The sequence below is a fragment of the Neopelma chrysocephalum genome, unplaced genomic scaffold, assembly GCF_003984885.1.
Source record: "Neopelma chrysocephalum unplaced genomic scaffold, ASM398488v2 Primary Assembly neopelma1_42b, whole genome shotgun sequence".
NCBI classification, from domain to species: domain Eukaryota; kingdom Metazoa; phylum Chordata; class Aves; order Passeriformes; family Pipridae; genus Neopelma; species Neopelma chrysocephalum.
In genome coordinates this window covers 7568802-7589850 of record NW_020897701.1, presented here as the reverse complement: position 1 = coordinate 7589850, position 21049 = coordinate 7568802, and the positions used below count along the sequence as shown (strand labels likewise).

At 39.8% G+C, this 21049-nt stretch overlaps 1 protein-coding gene across 1 annotated transcript in view; it reads right to left on the bottom strand.

Moving 5' to 3' along the window:
- The window catches only part of MANBA (mannosidase beta), a 47359-nt gene extending 39023 nt beyond the window's left edge, over window positions 1–8336 (bottom strand). The window contains exon 1 of the mRNA XM_027677134.1: window positions 8098–8336. Within this exon, the coding sequence (XP_027532935.1) occupies window positions 8098–8283 (186 nt within the window). The 5' untranslated portion in view covers window positions 8284–8336. The remainder of the gene's footprint in view (window positions 1–8097) is intronic.
- Between the last annotated feature and the right edge of the window lie 12713 nt (window positions 8337–21049).

Sequence of the window (21049 nt, the reverse complement as noted above, 5' to 3'; positions counted from 1 at the left end):
GGAAGAAGGACAAGGAACACAATTTTTGTTTTGGTATAAAACTTAGTGACTACTTTTGAGAACAGCACTACATTTACACCCAATGTGCCCTCTTCCCTTGAATCACATTTCCCAGGAGGAATAAAAGGCACAGTTGGTCTAAGCCACATCCTCGACCTTTTAGGCTTCACGCTGTATTTATTACCTTATGGTGGGTCACGACATCCCTTACCTTGGTTGAAGGAATCAGTTACAAGGACCTGACAACCCACGGCCTTGCACCTCGAACAAAGGCAGCAGAAAGGTACAGACTCATATCCCATGTCAGAGCGCAGGTATCTGGGTCACTGACTGACAGCTCAGTTCAATCCTCTGCAGCAGCTGCACGGCTGAACTGCCTTCCCAAAACAAAGACCAGTCTCTTCTGGACTACATAACTCAAACCCAGCTAAGAGAGAGGGCAGCTGCTTTAAGGTTTGCTTTGATACAAGTGTTCTACAGTACCAACACAGTCTAACTACCTGCCCTGAATATTCAAATTCACACTGAAGAAAACCTGCCCAGCTTTTTTTTTTTCCTACTTGCTGAAGCTAAATTTTTCTCCCCATTTCAGGAATCAGTATAGATAACCATGATGCTTTGGATTTGAAATCTTCTGAAAACAATTGTTTCATACCTCATATTTGTTTTACAACTAACAGGGCTGAATTCTGTAATATAAGCACCAAGCATAGCACAAAGCATAGCAAAGCAAAACTGTAACATCTAAGTCACTGTCCTCAGCAGCACAGGCCCCTCTGGAGTCCTACAGCAATACATCATTCCTTGAGCCCATCCAGAGGGAAAGTTATCAGCTTGCTTCTACATGCTATGCGCTATCAATCAAATTTCTTACTACAAGGAAAGATTCAAAATGGAAAGGTCTTGTCGCTTCAGTAAAACTGTGAACTCTGTACATACAAGGTATTGTCTAGAAGTTAAGTCATCATGAGCTTACCAGAACAACTACTGAATTTAAAAATATTCATACCATTACTTTTACATGCAAAATGTATTGGGGAATAATCTCAGACTTTTATTAAGATGCAAAATTTAAGGCTAATAAATGCATAGTAAAATGCAAAATTTAGGCTCATAAAAGAAACTCCATTGAGATCATCATATTCAATGAAAGGCAAGCAACAAATGTCACAGACCATGAAAAGCCACCATATGTACTCAAAAAGCACATTTTTAACAACTGGTTTGCTTTAACGTTATATACTATCTTATATACATTTACATATACATACGTTATATTTGACATTATATACTATTTTATTTCAGGTTTGCAAAAATGCTTTGAAAAATGTGCATGTTAAATTTCAATCATTGCCTTTGTTATATGTAAAATATTTAACAAAAGGTCTAAGATGTAAGTTGTAAATGCACTATCAACAGCAGACTGTAAAGGCATTTGGTTAATGGTCAAACAACCTACACCAGTACCTCGGCAAAGATGCATCAAAGAAACCTGCACCATCTCTCCCACAAACACATGGATACCGAGATGTTAATGAAGAAAGTCCTGCCTTCTGCAAAACACAAAAACTGGTTGTCAAGCAGCAAAGAGAAATGTAGGAATATTTCATCAGAGGCAGAAGTCAACCTCGAATGGGCTCTTACAGGAGTTTACAAACAGAGCAGCTTGCTTAAATCTCAGAGTGTACTGCAAATCCTTTTTCCTGAAGGAGCTTTCTTCTTTACTATCTAAAGCTTTCAACCATCAAGACATGCACTGACTGCTAAAATATGTGTCATAGAAGGTGCTAATTAGCCCTTCCTCAGTACTGTTTCTTACTCACAGGCATCCACCCTTTTGGATGGAAAACTCATAGTTCTGTGTGTCTTTACATAAAACTTAACAGCTTACTGATACCATTGCTGCATAACCTGTAAAACAGCATATATATCACACAGCAAAGCTGTTAAATGTTAGTACTGGTTAGTCATTTTTGGCATGACAAATGTTGCTTGTTGTAAAATCAGTCATGTGGCAATGTTCAAGCAATGCTTTTAAGACAATCCTCCAGGTTCAGGAGAAATGCATGACCAGAACAAAGTCTTCTAAGAAAGCAACATTACTTTTCCAATAGACTTGTGAGATTATTGACTTTTTCATTATAAAATACAGCTGTTCTGAGTGCTGGAAGATGTACCTGTGGAAGTCAAATTGTTTGGATTTTTCTGAAACAGAATTGCATTTCACATTAAATCAGCTCACATCAAAATTAAAGGTTTATTTCAGAAAAGTGGATTAAAAAAAGACAAATTTAAAACACTTAAAGGCACTAGCAGAATTTGAAAGATGGTAGGATATAGACTGTGCATCTATTAAATATACTTCACATTCAATAGCTCAACAGCTCAGTGTGTTCCTGGAAGCAAGTCATAGAGGGGTGGAGTCAACTACAGCTATTTTTAGATCCCATCAAACGTGTCAGCCTTGCGTTTTCCTGCTCCCTGCAATTTGGGAAAGAAATCTGAACTATTCAAGCTGCCGGCCTGCTTGTTCTTTGCCCCCAGCTTCCACGCTGTAAGCAAGCAGCAAATCACCTGCTAAGATGAGGTAAAAAGCCCTGCTACAGATCATCAAAAGGAAGCAATTTCCAGGTCGGATAACAGGACATCAGCAGGACTCCAAAAGCACTGGCAGCACTACAATGAAGGCACTGCCAAGTGCCTAGATGGAAGCTTCTCCTTACAATGATTTTAAGGGGATATCTGAAAGCTACAGTGGCATGAGCTGAGAGCTTCTCCTGTTAAGCAGGAAATGGATGAGACACGAACACAGCAGAATTAAGGTTCCAAGCCCCAGTGAGTGAGTGGTGCCAGGCACACCCTGGCCTGGAGAAGGGCCGTTTCCAGGCCCCCGCGAACCAGGAGTTTCGGGGAGCATGACACAAACACCTGAATGACACCAGACAGAGTCAGCTGTATCCAGGCGGAAAAACTGTGTGTAATAAAATGAAATATAATAAAGAGAACAAAAACCAGATTCCTGCTTTTGTCATGGTCTAATTTGAAGTCACCTTTCATGCTTTTCTCTCATAAATTAACTCTGCTGATTTTTTATGATGTACACCATAAGAAAATCCTGATGGTGTAACAATTTACCAAAATAAAACTTGCAAGTGATGTTTCATGATTTATAGTTTAATGATTCTGCTGTTGCTGACTTCAGACTGGAAGCTAAATAGCTAAGATATCTATATCCATGCACTCCTTGCAAGCGATAGCAGTCAGGACATTTATACAATTTTCAGCAAGCCCAGTTTCACATATTTGCAGCTTGAAGTCAAGCTGAACTAACAGTAGTGATGAATGGATCGTATTCTCAGAACAAGAGTTTTGAAGTTCATCCTAAAGTAATTGATTTTGAGTAGTTACTCTCAGAAAGCAGTAAACTGAATGTCACTGTCGATGTTCAAAACGTGTTATAGCTGAAACTAGGCCAAATACTACTAGTATTATTTGAATACTTTACTGTATTTAACAGGCCACTACAACTTTTATCGGTTTTAACATCACAAGCTTAAACTGACTTGTAAGAAAAACTTAAGTACTCTTTAATATTTATCCTAAGTTTCACAAAGGCTTTTGAACACTCGTCATAAGTTCCCACAATTTAGCAGAGCATCTATATTTCAATGGAAAATAATATATTAATCAACTGTTTCATCAATGAATGCCATTTAACCTGACAGAACCATATAATACCCAATGGAATTGTTACCTGACTTGCTCTGAAAAATCTAAGTTATAATGAAGTGTCAGAAAATACACAGTAGCATATTTTATAAAAATGTAGAACAAGCTACAGAAATTTACACCACTTTCCAGAAATGCAGAACTATCAGCTGATATACATAAATTTCTGTCTCTTCAAATATTTTAATATCCAAGTATGACCAAGACCACTGTAACCTTCTGTGTCAAGCACATGCCCTTGTTGCCTAAAGGGCCAGAAAATGCAGTGTTATCCAGCCCCTATATAAGCATCACAGTTGCAGACCCCTCATAATAGTTCTTTACAAATCAAAGTGACTGCTAATAGGAAAAAACAGCCTTACATAGGAATGCAATGGCTGGCAGATAAGAAAATAATACTCACATTCATCAGAACTGAAACTTTACAGAAGTTACTGGCCAGCAAGAAATGGCATCATGCAGGACTTGGGACAGTACATGGCAGAGGATGCCTACTTCTAGCACACAGATCTAATGTGCAAGTTACCTGTGGATACATATTGCTTACCAGAACAGTGCCTGAAAAAAAATATTACACTGACAGTGGTTAAAAGCAAAATCTTCACACAAAATGTTTTTTTGGCAAATCTTTTTCCAGAGCTGTAGGGTTAGCAATACGTTCGCTGCAAGTCTGTAAAATGTGTGCATTCGTAGTCAAGCTTTGCACTAACTTTATTCAAATGACTATTACCCTGCTTTATGTGCATTTCTCATGTCCTTTTTTTAAATTTTACATGTAAATAGTACTAACAGCTACAGAATTCTAATGAAATTTTATTAAAAGTACCAAGCCAAACACATACTCTGATGCTATCTCCTGCTTCAGTCATAGTTAATCCAGCATTTGAAGTACGTTGGTTGAACATGGAAGAAAATAATACTTCGGTAGAAAACTCAAAAGTATCTTCCCCAAGCGCATTTTCTAAGATACATGCATTTGGTGCATTCAGAAAGATGTCTTCATCCAATCTATATTTTATAAGCCAGAGAAAAGATATCTCTAGAACAAATGCTAAGAGGATCCAGAGAGATGAGTAATGAACCTTCCGTGTCAGAGAGATGTTTTTCAATTCAAGTGTATGGCCTGCACAGCAGATTAAAGTAAGGCTACAGACACGCAATCAGCTACAGCATCCCTTTGCAAAAACAGTTTGTGCATCGACCTAAATTTGAAATGAACCACATACTGATAAATAAATTGCTTGCAGCCTACTCTTGCAACCTAAGCCACATTTTGCAGCCTTAATATACAGCAGCTTACCCTTGCGACCCTCCTTCCCCTCATGTAGCCCACTAAGCTACATTGCCAGAGTAGGCCCTCCCAAATTTTGCTTTAAATTTCTCTTTTGGGTGCTAACTCATTAAAAATCCCACGGATACAGAAGTAAAGGATGCAGTGCTATTTGCTGTTTGCAAATCACACAGAAAAACAGCACATAGATTTCACTAGGTCACTGAACATATGGGTCCTGCTACCCAGAATCATTTTGTTCCCACTATCTTTGTTCTCCTATTTCCTGGTACAGCTTTTCAGACCAATCTTCACTTTTGATTACAAGCAGAAAGCTTTTGGGTTGCTGGTCGAGTGACATCTTCCATACAATGAATAAAAATCCTACATTCCATAGTGAAGAGCGACAGGAGTAAATGAAAAAAATACTCAAGACTGAAACTTTTGTATTTAGGCACCTGTAATGAAACTCCTAATTCTACACTTGACAAAAGCCCAAAAAGGGCTGATTTCCAGAGATAATGAACTCTGAAGAAATGGATCAGCGCTCTGTGCCTCTAAAATTAAGGCAGTGTGTATGCTTTTGTATAACTAGGAATACAATTTTAGTCACCTGCATTTGAAAACCTTTGGTCATATTCATCACTGCAATAAAGAAACCTCAGAACAAACAGCTGGGCCTCCCTTTGCAGCATGAAGCCACAAACTGCAGTAATGAATGATGTCACTGACTCCCTCCAAACAACCCAGGTTTGTTGCTTTACAGAATGCTACAACTATGGTGGCAGGGATTGAGTACATTTAAGATCTGCAATAGATTTCAAATCTGCTAAGGTTGCTCCTGTGTTTTGGTATGGTCTACATTCTGTCTGTTAAACAAAAATGTGATTTTAAAACAATTTAGTTATCCTGGTGCAAATATTTGTGTGAACGCTCTTTTCTGTAAACTGCGTGTGAAGGGGTTTAAGCTGACCTTGAGTTACACACCTATACATAGAAACAAGTTAGCTCATTCTGAGCTCGGAACTAGCCAGATACCAGTTGCATCCAGCCCAGAGGTCAAGCAACCACACCAGCGAAGTATTTTGGTTAACGCAACAACTCGACTGAGCCTACTAACACCACCAATTTAGCAACAGATTCCAGTCCACAGCAGGTTCACGCCCGGCCATACCAGCACATGTTTGGAGCAAGTTCTTACTTGTATTCATGTAAACATGTCCTAAGTGACCACAACCATCATCAATTTAATTGGCCAAGCACCCATCTACCTATTAGCAAGACCCGTGCTGCTGGTCAGCTGGTACTGACTAAGCTTTCATGCCTCTGTGCAGGCTTGGGATTCTGCAAAGGCACATGAGAGTTCACAATCACAGCCTCATTTCCAAATATACTGACGCTGAAAATGACTAAAACTACAAGTCAGTTTACAGCAATGCAGCTAAATTAGCAATCACATCTTCTCGCTTTGTAAGTGTGCTTAATATGAGTAGTTAAATGTGAGTCTTTAATTACGTCATTATCTTGCCAGCGTGAGTCAGTGCATTGGTCACAGTTTCTCCCGGATGATTATTCACACTTCTTACATCAACACCTCCCAGCACACCCAAATATCCCAGGTAAAGTTCAGTTTACTTTGCCAACTTTTTTATTGGAGGAACTGGCACAGTTCCCTTCACTGTTTCTCCATGTACAGTCTACCTGACCACTGCACATTTGAAAACTTTAGAAAAGCCCTAAATTGTAAATGTCCAAAGTATCATGTCACTTAGCACACAGATGTTGAAGCAACAAACCATCGTGGCTTCTTAGCGTATTTACTTTTCCACTGTTGACTATTTCTTTTATCTGGCAATGACACTTTTTGAAATCTATTATTAGTACTGGGATTCCCAACCTATGCCAACACAGAATAATGCTAAAATTATCCTGCCCAAAGTGGCGTCACTTTCTCCTTTTACCTCTCTAACTTTAGTCAGAGCAGAGCAGTATAATAACCTGAAAAATAAAAATTAAGGAAAATAGAAAAAGCATGCGTCCAGAATGTATTTTTTAAACATATGCTGCACAAGAACTGCAACACTGGGCCCACAGCAAAGGGAGGGATAATATTATACTCAGACAACATATGACAATACTCTATGTTTTCTAGTATAGAACTGTATTTATCAGTTTTATAGATGAATTTGTTAATTTCACTATATTTTATTTCTTTTCCTTGTTCCAGGTCTGGGTTTCACTTTCCATGTTTCCTTTTAAAAAGGCACCTCATTTCAAGAATGACCCAGTTAGTGCCATGTTTTTTGTCAGGTCTGAGTCACAAGCACCTTATGCTGGTAGCAGAGTACTTAGCTACCTATCTACAACTGCAGTTTTGATAATTTGTCCAGGAAAGTGGTTGCTATGTTTTCATAAATCTAAACAACTAAAGAGACAGGCGTAAACTGAAGCAGAGAAGTTTCTTCAAAGTGTTAAGGCAGGGATTAGTCTTTTAAATTCAACAGTTTTGTTCTTGTGTTTCAGAATATACTTCCCTTAGGGAGTACGAGAATAAATAATCTCAGCTGTTTTGATATGCTCTGCAAGCATTAAAAGGGGTTTTTAATGGCCTAAAACGCCTGAAATCCCTAAACTTCTAGCATCTACAAGTCAAACTTCAGCAGGGTGGGTTTAGCGTTTCATTCTTTTGAGGTAACATTGTAGGTAAACGCGCCTTACATGCTGTGAGGATATTGCAGGTATCTGCTGTCAGCACCTTGGTTCCGTGCCAAAACCACAGAACCTCACACACTGCAAAGCACAGGCTTCCATTTCTATCCCTGGTCCCGTCTGGGACGGAGGACACTGCAGCCACAGAACCCCTTTGCCACTGGCGGGGCCAAGAGACGAAGCCTGGCCGCTGCACCAGCAGCGCCAACAAGCCCTGCAGTGGCTGCGGCAGCTCCCGGGACAGAGCCGTGGTTTGGGGGGGCGGGGGGAGCGAGGGGGTCGCCTCTGCTCGAGCTTCTAGACACCTCCTCACACATGGGTTTTGCCCTCCGAGGCCGGCTGCCCACGGCGGGCTCGGCAGCGCTCCTCGGGCGCCGGGAGAACCGTACCTGGATGAGGCCGCGGCGGAGCAGCGCAGTGTGGACGCAGCCCGGCACCTCCGCTCGGAGCGACACCGAGCCGTTCCCGCTGCGCAGCCGCCAGCTCCCCCGCAGGCTGCGCCCCTCCGGGCCCCCCGCGGCCGCCGCCCGCGGCACCGCCAGCACCGCCAGCACCAGCAGCGCCGCGGAGCCCATGGCCGCGCCTGCCCGCCCCTCGCACAGCCGGCACGGCCGCCAGGAGCGAAGAGCTGGGGCGGTGCTTGCAAGGGAAGAAGGAAGGAGTGAAGGTCGGCGCTGCTGAGGGCGACCGGGCGCGGCTGCGCGCGGGTCTCCGGCCCGCGAGAGCGGCCCTACCCCTGGCGGCTGAGGGGACTCGGGGGCAGCGGCCGCAGTGCCGCCGCCTCCCCGGCTGGAGCGGCGGTGGGCGCTCGCACAAAACCCTGCCCACGCACGTCACAAAAAGTGCGGTTTGGTTTTGGGTTTTTTGTGGGGTTTTTGTTTGTTTGTTTGTTTGGTTTGGTTTTTGGGGTTTTTTGTTTGTTTGTTTTTTGTTTGTTTGTGGTTTTTTTTCTTTTGTGTTTTTTTTGGGCGGGGGGGTGTTGGGGGTTTTTGTTTGTTTTGGTTTTGTTTTGTTATTGTGGTTTTTTCTCCCATGAGGAAGCACAGCGGAACACTGGTGATAGGAGCTGCGATACCGTTACGAATCTCTCAGAAGGAAAGAGAAAACGCCGGCGAGGTGGGAAGGAATGAGGAAGGGCTGTGACAACACCGCAGCGGGCTTCTCGATATTGGCTCCCTCGAGCCATGAGGTCTTTATAAGGCCTCAGACTTCCACCTCCTGTTTCCCATAAAATTACAGCGGCGTATAAAACCATAAAAAACGTCATGAATATCTCAAAGTACTGTGGTTTCTCGTAAAGCAGTGCTGGCGCTGTTGCAGTGTATTTTGTTCAGAAAAATTGTGTGTTCATCTGCAAAGGGACAGAACAGTGAGCCTCAAAGAACCCAGAGTACGGTTACCAAATCACACTGCAGCTTTCCTGTATGCCCTCACTAGTTTAATACCTTCATTGACAGCTCAAAGCCAGGAATTAAAGAAACAAGTTTTTAAATGGCTCGATGGAAAGAGAGGAAGACAATCGGTGGCCTGAGCTCCTCTTGAGGTGTAACACCCTCCCTGCTTGATGCTCTGCCCCCTCTGAGCCCCTGGTGCAGAGGGGCCCAGCTCAGCTCCCTGAACTGGGGATGTTTCACACCATGGCACAGGCCCCCCCCAGCTGAAGCTGTACAGCACGTAGAGAACTGAGTTTCATTTGACAGCACAGAAAAGCAAAAGAGTGACGAGCCCACATACCTTCAGGAGGTTGTGGCAGCACAAAACAGAGGAGCATCCAAGAACTTGATTTCAAGACTTGATTCCATGTCTGTCTGCTCAGCTGTGAGCACATTACAAAGCAGTCGGTTTGCTTTTCTTTAGGTACGAATGGTTTTATTCCCCTCACACAGCTCACTATGAAATTTAAAATGCTCATTTCAGCAGCTATGGTCTGGTTTGTACAATTTTGAAATGGGATTGAAATGGTGGGGTTTTTTTAGTTTAGGCTATTTCTTTTGGAGGAGGGGTTTAGTTTGGGGTTTTTTTTGGTGGTGGGGTTTCTTGTTTATTCTTAAAGCACAGTTGATGTTCCATCTGGATTCATAAAGTTTCTACTACGTTTATGAACCAGGTCAGAATCCTGGTCAAGAAAATAATATACTGTCTCAGAATACACTTAAGTGAGAAGGTGAAATATGCTTAAAAAACAGAAAACCATGCAAGTTCCTTTAAAGAAGTAATAGTACCATTAGTGTCACTTATCATCCTGTTATTACATGATGTTTTTTCTTTTAATGAACAAGTCAGGTCACTGTGCATACAAGGAAAGCAAACTACTGACTACATATAGGTGCCTACACGTGATTCTGCATAGAAATGCAATAGCGTTCAAAGAAATTCCAATTAACTGCAGGACTTTATTCAGTTTTGCCATTTATCTCCTCATGTTTCTTAATGTCTATAATTATAGACTGTAAACTTAGAGAAGGAAAGAATACATAAAGCACCTTGGGATGTTAAAGAGTTAATCACTTTAACAACATATATACAGCTTTTACACCAAATTACACAAGAATAAAGTGTGACTGACACAAAAACACGCAGCACAGAGTGCAAGAGTGAACTGCAGAACTCAGGGATTACCAGAGGGTTTTTTTCGCTCCTGGCTTTCACACACCTAATTCAGCATACCATAACAATCTACCCTAGACTTGTCTTTAGGGCATGACTGAACATGGTCAACATGCCTTTATATGTTTGATACAAATCCTTTTGAACTGACAGCCCTTCGTTTCAATACAACATAAAAATGCTAGTCCTTCAATTCATCTGCCATATGAAGAAAAAGTACACAATATAACCACAGGTGTTTTTTCACCTGTGAGAGCACAGGGAGGGGCACAGTTCTGAAAAATATTGGTCCAAAAAGAATAAAGCTGATCTTTTTTTCTCTTAAAAATTTCTGCTACTGATTTCAAAAAGGGATAGATGGGACCCATACTGTTCAGCAGCAGAAGTCTGTGCAGAAATTTAGCTGTTAGTTCCCATGTGTGTATTTTTAAGACTGAATAACCCACATTCAATATATTGACTAACTGAAAGGCAGGTTCCATTTCAGTTCAACTCCCAGCTATCTTTTAGTGAGATTGAGAGAGAATTAAGTTTTAATGCTGCCAAAGAACAACTGCAAGTTGGCTTTTTTCTTTTTTTAATACATTTTTTTCAGTAAGTCATGTGATAGCTTCCCAGTAAGAAGGAAACTGCATTTCAAGATGATTACTGTACTTCCATGTTTTCTTTGCCATTTATTCTTTCTACTGAAGACTGACTGGAGCAACACACACACACATAAAAACCTCAACCTAAAAACAATGCTGTAATTAAGTATTCTGAGAACATGCTGTTTCCTTGTTCAAGGCTTATAATTAAGTTAAATCATGTTTCATTTTCATGTCCCAGTTTTAGGGTTTGTTTTTTTGTTTGAGAGTATTTTTAAACAAATGACATTTTTGCTGTTTAAAGATATGAGAATTTTAAAGGCAGTGGTTTTATTTTTTAAAATCTTAAGACACAAAGCAAGATCTTTTGTGTGCTTTTTTACTGCGTACCATATTAACATTATTTTCTGAAATGCCACAAATTTAGGTTGCTACTGTTATTAATTTGCAATACTGCAAGCAGATATTCTTATCAACTAAGACAAAAAGCTGAAGGCAAACCTATGCCTTTGGCTCTATCAGAATAAATTCAGAGTAGTTTCATTGAAGCTGCCCAAATTCTGCCATGTTAATCCAAAAGTCCTTTGTTTCCAATTGCATATGCAATTTCTATCATCACAACTGCTGCTGTTTTCTCTTTCAAATTCATGTTAAATGAATTCATGCAAAGGTTTTAAACAAACAGGTTCTCGTAGATTTGGGTGCAGTACTTCAAGATATTACTGCCCCCACCTGTCCACCCTGTACTATTCTTCTCCTGAAGGTAAACACCTCTGAAGCAAAACAGGACTTGAGTTCACACCAGTCCACATCAGGGCATGCTGTCTCTTTTGGCAGCTGTGCACTGCTGAGGATACCACCACCACTGACCATTCGCCAAAGATGCAAAGCAACTAAAGGATCGTCTACCTTATGGAATTTCGTCTAGATGCAAAAGTATCAATGCAGACATGTTGGATAAGTACTGGTGTGAAACTGGACTGGTGTTTGTATGACTGTAAATACCTTCAGGCAGCACAACATATCCATATGAAAGCCCTACAGCTCCTCAACATAACAACTGACCTCTGCTTCCTGACTGCCTCTGCAGAACAGAACTGCTGTGCAAAGTAGTTACTCCCTGGGCTGGGGTCAAGGCCATATGATGCAGGGAGCTCTCCAGCTATGGATTTGTAAAGGACATTATTCTGTATTTATCTTGAATCCTGCCCAAAATGATGTTAAAAATAAAATAAGGAAATAAATTAAGATTGCTTTTAGAGGAGGATGCTATTCATACAGCACTAGAAGAGAATGTTTTACTAGGTTATCATGAGCAAAATACAAAGTGACAATCTAAGTGGTAGGCCTTAAGTTTCTTTCATAATTCTGGTAAAGTCAGTAGGTCATTGCAAGGGGATTTCCTTAGCGAACAAAATTACTCAATGCTAGCAATCACAAGTAATTAAAAATAAGTATGTGGAAGGGAAGTACTGCTGCAGGCAAATGCTATAATGGAAGGGAAAAAGCAAAATATACATAATAATTATTTTAAAATTGCATAAGCAGGAAGACAGGTGATACCTTGAATGTAACCTTAAATTTCATCAGGTATGCTGGGCCAAAAGCTTGTATTCCATATCTCTACATAACATCTTGCTTTGAGATGAGCTTAAAACACAGGATTTAGGTTTCAGGTCACCACCTTCTATAGCACAGACACAAAAAGTGGAAGGGTCTTTAAAGCCAACATGGCCAGATTTCTAAAGACAGGTTCTTTAGAAGGTGGAATTCCCACAGCTTTTATTCTCTTCATTTTATAAACAAATTTGAAACAATCCTAATCTATTTATAAGATTACATAACACTGACCATTGTCATTTACCCTTTGTTTCATAAGCAGCAAAGTCACTGTCTGAAGACCAGGTATGGTGCTGTCCAACCTCCCCGTCAACTCTCATTAAAACTCACTTAAAACATATTGAGAATCAAAGCCAATTCTATGGCACTTACAGGAAATTAGCCTTTCTTAAAGGTCTAAAGCTAGACAGTCATCTGTCTGCAATGTACAACCACAATACAATGTACGAAAAAAGCCTCGTCCCAAAAAGCCTAAAATCAAATCCCTCAAAATGTGCGTATTGCAGGTAACAAACGGTTTCTCCCATGATGGAAGTTTGAGAGGCTCACTGAGCCTGTGTACTTGGCACTTTGCCAGCTGAGTGCAGTACACACCAAATAGAGCAAACTAAATATGAAACATACTGTTTTAATGAATGTTTTCTGTGCAGGTGACTATTATGAGAATCTCAACATAGCTTTATAGCTGATGAATTGGATGATTAAATGGATTTGGAGTTGAAACAGCTGGGAGCTAGATTTCTTTTTGTAACTCAAGTGACTCCAGACAAACTACTGGGGCAGGTTAGGACCTCTGTTTCTCAGACCTTCAGTGGGGGTAATGCACCTGGCTTCAGCACTAGAACAAACTCTGTCCATTCATTTCTGCAAAAGTGACTCAAATGCAAGCAACAGGGAATATTCAAAATAAAACTGTGGGCACTTGAGAGAGACTTTTTTCCCCCTGTTGAAAGATTAATGATTATTTCAACACCTGTAAGAACTTCCAGAATTCTTAATCAATGAAGTCCCCACTGAATTGAGTCAAGGCCCACTCGTGCAACAGCATAAGCCAAGAGCCTGTCTACGTATGAAAAAATATTCACTTGTCCACTGTGAATGATTCCAGTGCTAACCCTTTATGTAACGGAACCACATCCTCATGCAGTCCAGGAGGCTACATGCCACATCACTCACTGCACTGGTACAAATGTCTCAGGAGTAAGAGTTATAGGAATTGACTAATTCACACTCACGAAAGAGACATTCTTTAATACAGGCTCTATTTTTTTTCCCCAAATGACTTAGTACATAAACAGCACTAAAAATACTACTTTATACATACACCCATCTGTAAAAATTAAAAAAACCCCATTACATACTTGATTCTCACTGCAACAAAAAGGAAAAGACAACTGCAATATACAAAGAGTACTAGAAGGATCAGAGAATATCTCAAATTGGAAAGGACTCGTAAGGATCATCAAAAGTCCAACTCCCTGCTCCTTGCAGGATTAAATAAAACTAAACCGTATGACTCAGAGTATCATTCAGTTGCTCTTTGAACTCTGACAGGCTTGTTGTGAACCACTTCCCTGGGGAGCCTATTCCAGTGGCTGACCACGCTGTCAGTGAAGAAGCTTTTCCTAATGTCCAACATGAACTTCCCTGATGCACCTTCATTCCATTTCCTCATGTCCTCTCCTACTGACTACAAATATCTTGTTTTGGTACTAGTAAAAATTTTAATCTTATGATATGTGCATTGGAAGAAGGAAAGGCATGCAGTAGTTTTATGGCTAGAACCATGAAGAACCTTAGGGATTTGAACCTTTGTCTCTTCGGCTCAGCTGTTGGTGAAGGAAGGGGAGTGGCTATGTTAAGATACTGCTTACACTCATTTTGTTTACAGTTAAATTCTCAGCCCACTGGATCCAAGTAGTCTGATGCTCAAATTAGTGTCTACATCTTTGATTACTGCTACAAGTGTCACAATTCCATGGAAGAAGTCTCTTTTTTCTCACCACTAGGACTGTAGATAAGCATAAAGGCAACAGCGGCCTGTAAGAAAGGTTCTAAAAATCACAAGAGATCACTGCCTGGAATCCTCCAAAATTGTTTCAGCAAAATCTTCAGCTAGTCTAAACTGCTATAGATCTAATGAAAGGAAAAAAACTTTAATTAAACCTTCCTATAAAACACTCAGCATACATTTTGATGTCTATAGAACATTTCAAAAAAGTGCCACAATATTTAAAGTTTTAATTAGTGAGTTGACGAGTGAACAGCCATCTAATTTTGTGGCAATTTTTACTTACTAGCAGAACAAACAGCATTCAGCAAACAACCATTTCCAAAGATATGGCTCTCTCCTAAAAGGGTTTCTTCATCACAGGAAGCTGTCATGACTCCAGAATGTTTTTAAGCACTTACAGAGTTCAAGATGCAGAATCATCTTGAGTACTTATCTGTCAATAGAGGTTCTATTATGTTGATTCTCTCAGCATTTTTTGAATACAGTTTATCAACAGTGGTCTTATTGACAAATACAGTTTTAAAGGCCTGGTACTATGCCCTGAGGAATTTCAATCACAATAAAAAGATACTTAAAACTAAAAAAATATTTTAAGCAATTCAGTCTAATGAAGTACTTCAACGTGCCTAGCAAGTTGACAAGTAACTTGCAATATTCACTTTGGAGTCCTTCATACTTGGTCCTAGACATGAAGGTTTACTCGGAGAACAGAGGGGTACAACAAAGCTTCTTCTGCCACCTCCTGCTTTGACAGCTAGTAGTGGACAGCTTGAAGCTGCTGCATGACTGGGAAGAGTCACTCATTGTTTAGTGAACATCTTGGTGGTAATTTGAACTTGGAGGTTTTTCAAGACCTCTTTTGTTGTGTTCTTATTACCAAGGCTGCTGATCCGCTGTTTATTCTTCCAGCTTCCCGTAAATGACCCATAATGTTGTAACCACCAACTATGATTACTGCTACTTCCTCCTAGCATAACTCTTCTAGAAGAGCTTATCGGTCTGCTGCAGCTGGCTCAGAAGGTACAGCTGGCTGCCCTCTCCTCTGTCCACACCCTAAATTATTCATGATGTACATGTCAGCATATGCTTCATGGTAACTACTCTTTAAAAACTCAGTGAGACTTAAAACATTGTGTTCTTCCCTTTCACTCTTTGTCTCTGCATATCTGCACTCTAAATTTCTAATCCTAATATATGGCAGTTGTTTTGCCTGTACTCACCTAACCTAAAAACTTAAGTTTCTTAACCCATGTTTTTCAGTATTTTTACAAGCTTTCCTCCCAATTACAACAATTGCAGCAACTGACTGAGTAAAAAAATTATTTTCTGTTACCCCTTCCCCCTTCCTTCCTACTTTGCACCTCAAGAGGCATTACTTGCCCTAGCAATTGTATTAAATACTGGCTCATAAATTGGAAGCACTCTCAAAGAGCCCCCAGGCGCTGCCTAGCTAAGTTATGTGAAAGACATTCCCCATCAGATCAGAGAAGGCAACAAAGAGAAGCCCTATCGAGCAGGGCAGGTGTATGTGGCAAAAAAGAGTTCAGGTCTCAAAAGGGTGGAGACAAACATTGTAGGGTGGCTGTGTGAAGGAAAACAAGGTTAGGAGGGCTGATTGTTCAACTACAACCTATTTCTGTATCATGTCTCTGGGAACCAGAGATGATCTAGCTTCAGATAAACAGCAAATGGCAACTTCTCTTTTCATCTTCCTTTTTTTCTCCCCTCCCACCTCCCATAAAGCCCAGCATAATGCATGTGCAGACAGAAAGATGCCACATCAGTCATGCTAAAAAAAAAAAAAAAAAAAAAAAAAAAAAGGCTGTTTGCAAGTGAAGTTTTAAGGTAACTGGTCAATATTTTTCCACAGACCTGCCTTTTCAAGTTTCCATTCTGAAAAGCTGGAATGTTTTTCTACATCAGTCTTATCAGTATTGGAAAGAATATTATGTGCAAAAATATGTTTCAGGATTCCCTGCATTTTCTTTGAGCTTGAGTTTTCTCATATCATTTATGGTTAATCCAAACAGAATGCTTTTTTACTTCTTTTCCAGTTTATAAGTAAATAGTTAAGGCTATGAAAATTCACATCCTTTGCACCAGAACAGTAATTCTGAGTATGAAGCACAGCACATATGAAGTAGCAGAGGAAAAAAGCCAGCTAAGTAGCAGCCATCTACCTACCTCCCCTCTAATTCAATTGCTTGCGATGGTGTGATGATATGCTGAAGTGCTGCTTTAAATGAATTTGGAATAGATTCTCAGGAAATATAAATCACTATGAACAAGACTTAAGAGATATCCTCATGAAATACAACTCAAACTGTAAAAACATTAAGAGCAGTTAGTACAATCAGTAAAATCAGGGGGTCGCAATTCATTCACACAAGAAAGTTCTACCTCTTACACTGCTTAGACTCACAAACTGCACTTGTCCTCTGGCACCTCATTACTGAGTTTAGACTGGACAGATATGCTTAAGAGGTGCAATACTTTAAGGGACTTTTCACAGACACAGATTGACTACCACCCAGTCCCAATACTAAATTAATTTCTCCAGCCAGCACTAATCTATTCTATAAAAATATCAGTGCCATGTTCCAGAAGTTTTGTTCTCCACTAAGTTTGTTACCTGAGAACGCCTACAATCACTATCAGTGATACTTTCCTCAATGCTCTTTTGAGTACAGACACAAAATCTAGCATCTTGCAAAGAGATCTGGACTTCATACATCAATAAGAACATTCCAAACCTTGCAATAGGAAAAAGAATAATGGTTATATTGAATAGTACCTTCAATTACTAAGATACCTGTGAATTAATTAAGTTTTCAGCATTCACTGTCAGAGCAAGATTAATACCATGACAAGTAATCTGTAAACCTTATTTGAGCAAGAGTATCCCTCCCTTAATAATTAATAGCTTCACAATGAGCAGTGGTCTTTGCCAGAGATGACAGATCTTCACTACTTACCTTCAAATTTGCTAGGAGGAAGGGGTTATAGACTCACATTAAGTTCTGTACATAAGGTTGTAAATGGCAGTTCCTCACTTAGATGCCAAGAGGATCAGAGTTGCATGTTCAGTAGAAAGTTCCAGAATATCCCCCAAAACACCCAACACCCCACAAAACAAAACTGAAACAAACCCAACCAAACAAAAAAACAAGGAGTCATGACTGAACATAGTTTATTTTTTGACTGGCACCAAATATTGTGAGATAAGAAGTACTGAAGATTACCTGGCCGGAGGGGAAAAAACTAGAGGACTGATTTATAAACAAGCACAGGCTTTTCTGTTTCTGAGCAGAGATGAAACTACCATATTCAGTATCTACCAATGTTTTCTAAGACAAGAACATCACCAGTTAGGCAGCTCTTCAAAACACAGAAAACAATTTGTGCATTCCCTCTAATGAAACAAGACACCACATCTGAGAGGCTAAACTTGAGTCAAAATTTCCATCCCAGATAAAGGAATAGGCATGTCCAAATTCTGTCTCCACAACCACAATATGCCAAAGCAGCTGGAGCAAAGCCAGCTGCCCAGCTAGCATTCTTGCCATGGGGACAAAGCTGTATCACCATCTTCTAAGCAACTGATCATACTCTGCACACGTTAAGTCTGTGATGGGACAATGTACAGTTAATATGAAGATTAATGAAGTTAAGGCAAAAGCCAGAATGATCTAGATTTGCAAAACCTAAGCAGAGCTTGATTATTTCTGCTTGTAGCTCCTGAAGGGGAACCAATCTCAATAGCAGCCATTTAAAGAGAGCAGCTTACTCTCCCAGAGTACAATCCTAGATCAAAAATCACCATTAAAAGCTGTTAAAAGCTGGTGAAAAACATTTTCTGATCAACACTGTGTCTCCTGATGAAGCTTTCTCCTGTCACAAACTAAAAACTTTCACTGTTTGAAGAAGACACTGAAATCTCACCATTTCCAATGCATAGACAAAAAAAAAAAAAAGAAAAAGAAAAAAAAGAAAAAAGCAAAAAAAGCACTGTTTTGGGCAAACAAGGCTGTTTACCAGAGAAATTTTCAAGCATTACTTTACATAGAGCTGTCCTATCAAATTCACTGTTTCACTTCTGGCACCTATCACTGCAAAGATTGTGCTTATCACCTCTTCTAACCCACGGAGGCAAGACAGCTGCTCTAGAAATAGTTACAGCTGTTACTGCTGCTTACCTGGAAGCTACTGAACTCTCTCCCCACAACTGACTGACATTAAACAAACCCCTGCGGTACAAAAAACCAAACAACAACAACAACACACAAAAAAAGATTACTACTTTGAACTACTTCTGAAGAGGAGTGTTTCCTTCTAAATGCATTGAAGACCACAGTTTCTGCAGAATTTACTGTTGCATTAATTGAGAACGGTCAGTCAGTTTTGGGGCTCCAACCAAACAATCACAAACACCAATTTAGGAACTGTTCTGTACCCACCTGCAAGAGCTCATCTGTCTACTGTCAGAACTGCTTTTCCTAAGGCTACATCTGAACTGCTATTCAGGCTAACCTAGATGCTTAAAATTACAATTTATCAACTATCATATTCCAGATTATTTTGAAACCAACTAATTTTACATTAGATTGCATGAATCGGCAGCAGCACAGTTCCACTTCACAATAATACAGGCAGCCTATCTTTACCTTCTGCACCTTCTCTTTACATCATGTGTTTACCCAGTTGTGTTTCCGGTGTTACTATGCCTTCTCTGTACTGTTGCCAATATATTAAAGCCCTCAGCCTTATACTGAAAATATTTCAGCCATAATTACAATATGCAACAATTGCCTATCGATCTGAATCAACAGTTCTTCAATTTCTGCCCACTTTATATTTATACTGAAGGCTCTGGGGGTAAAGTACTATCCATTCAATGACACCAAGAACCAAAGAGCATAAAGCAAATTAATCCCATGAGTAGCATTTTGTTTTCAGGTTTGAAGGAATTAATATAGTCTATGTTCTATTAAAATAACCTTTCTACATTAAGATCCTTTATTGATCATGGATTATTTATCTCATTCCATTGTTCTATTGCTACTTTTTTAATTTAAATAATGGAGATGGTTGTCTTAGCCTCATTTTCATATATAAAACTACACACAAATCAGGGAAAACCAACTGATTTTGAAACGTTTTGGACAGCTATAAACACAGCAAGAAATCTCCAGCTGATTTCCAGCTATGCTTTAAGTTTTACTAGGGACTTGTGGACGAAAGATTTCTTGTGCATCAGTAGCCACGTGATGGACCTATGGCATCTGCTTCTGATAATAATGCCTGCTAAAATAATATTTTTTATAGTAGTGAAAGCTTTGAAATAAAACAGCTAGGGAGAACAATTGAGGGGAGGCTGCAGAGAAGAATACAATTAAAAAAGTGTTATTGAGAACATTTCTGGCTGTGAATGTTTAAACCCTAAAGTTATCTGTTAATTAGCAGACTCCCTTTTGCTTAAGCAACTATCCGATCTGACAGGACCAGTATCGTACATTTGCACAACTATTTACTAACTAGTGGTCTCTTTATCATCTGCCAGACTGTAGTTCCGTGCCTCCCGTAGCAATCAAAGCTTGCTGTTGTGGTCTGCTTAAAACCAGACTTCTCAGAAAAAGTTAGCATTTATGATCTTCATATAAAAATTATGACACAGCACAACTGAGTGGCATGTTTTCACTCACATTTGCGAAAATGCGCATATACTCATTTTTTTCAACCAATACAGAAGATAATGTGTGCATCAGGAGACAGGCAAAGAAAGAAAAGATCCCTAGCAAATACTACATATCAGTTCTTCCTGCATCATGAAAAGACATTTGTGCTTAAAACCACTCAGTTTTTCAAGTGAAATTTGAATAAGCTAACTGGAATCACGTTGTTAAACTGAAACCCCAATTAAACATAGCAATAAATCTTTAAAAAAATTATTCCAGAATGAACACACTATTTCCTTTCCCTGCTATATGTGTAAGTGCCTTGGCTTGACACTTTGTTCTCTCTAAACACTCTCAAATAAAAGCCATTAAAAAAAAAAAGCTATTTTGTTTAATCCAATTCTTTTAGGATGGAGCTGACTCCTGTGTTGTGAAGCTATTATGGCATTTATCATCCCAGAATAAACCTTTTAGTGCCATAGGAATCAAGATCCACAATGTACTTTTGAGACTGAATGTGGTTTTGAGTAGGTAGATTACTCATTGAGGTCATCACTAATTAAGGTTTTTGTTTTGTGTAAGTCTTAGAATTCTTCATCACCACCTTACTGGCTCCTGATTATCAGCTCCTCCCCTTGCCCCCTGCTTGAACAGCAAGCCCAAATAGAACTTCTGCAGGAAGCCTGCATGAGACACTACTGAGACTGCTCCAAGGACAAAACACCTGCCATTTCCCACTTCACAGAGAGATTTTAAATCTCTGCATGACCTTCAGCATGTATATTTAACATCTATAATTCACCCTCCTTTCATCAACATACACTAATTACAGAAAATT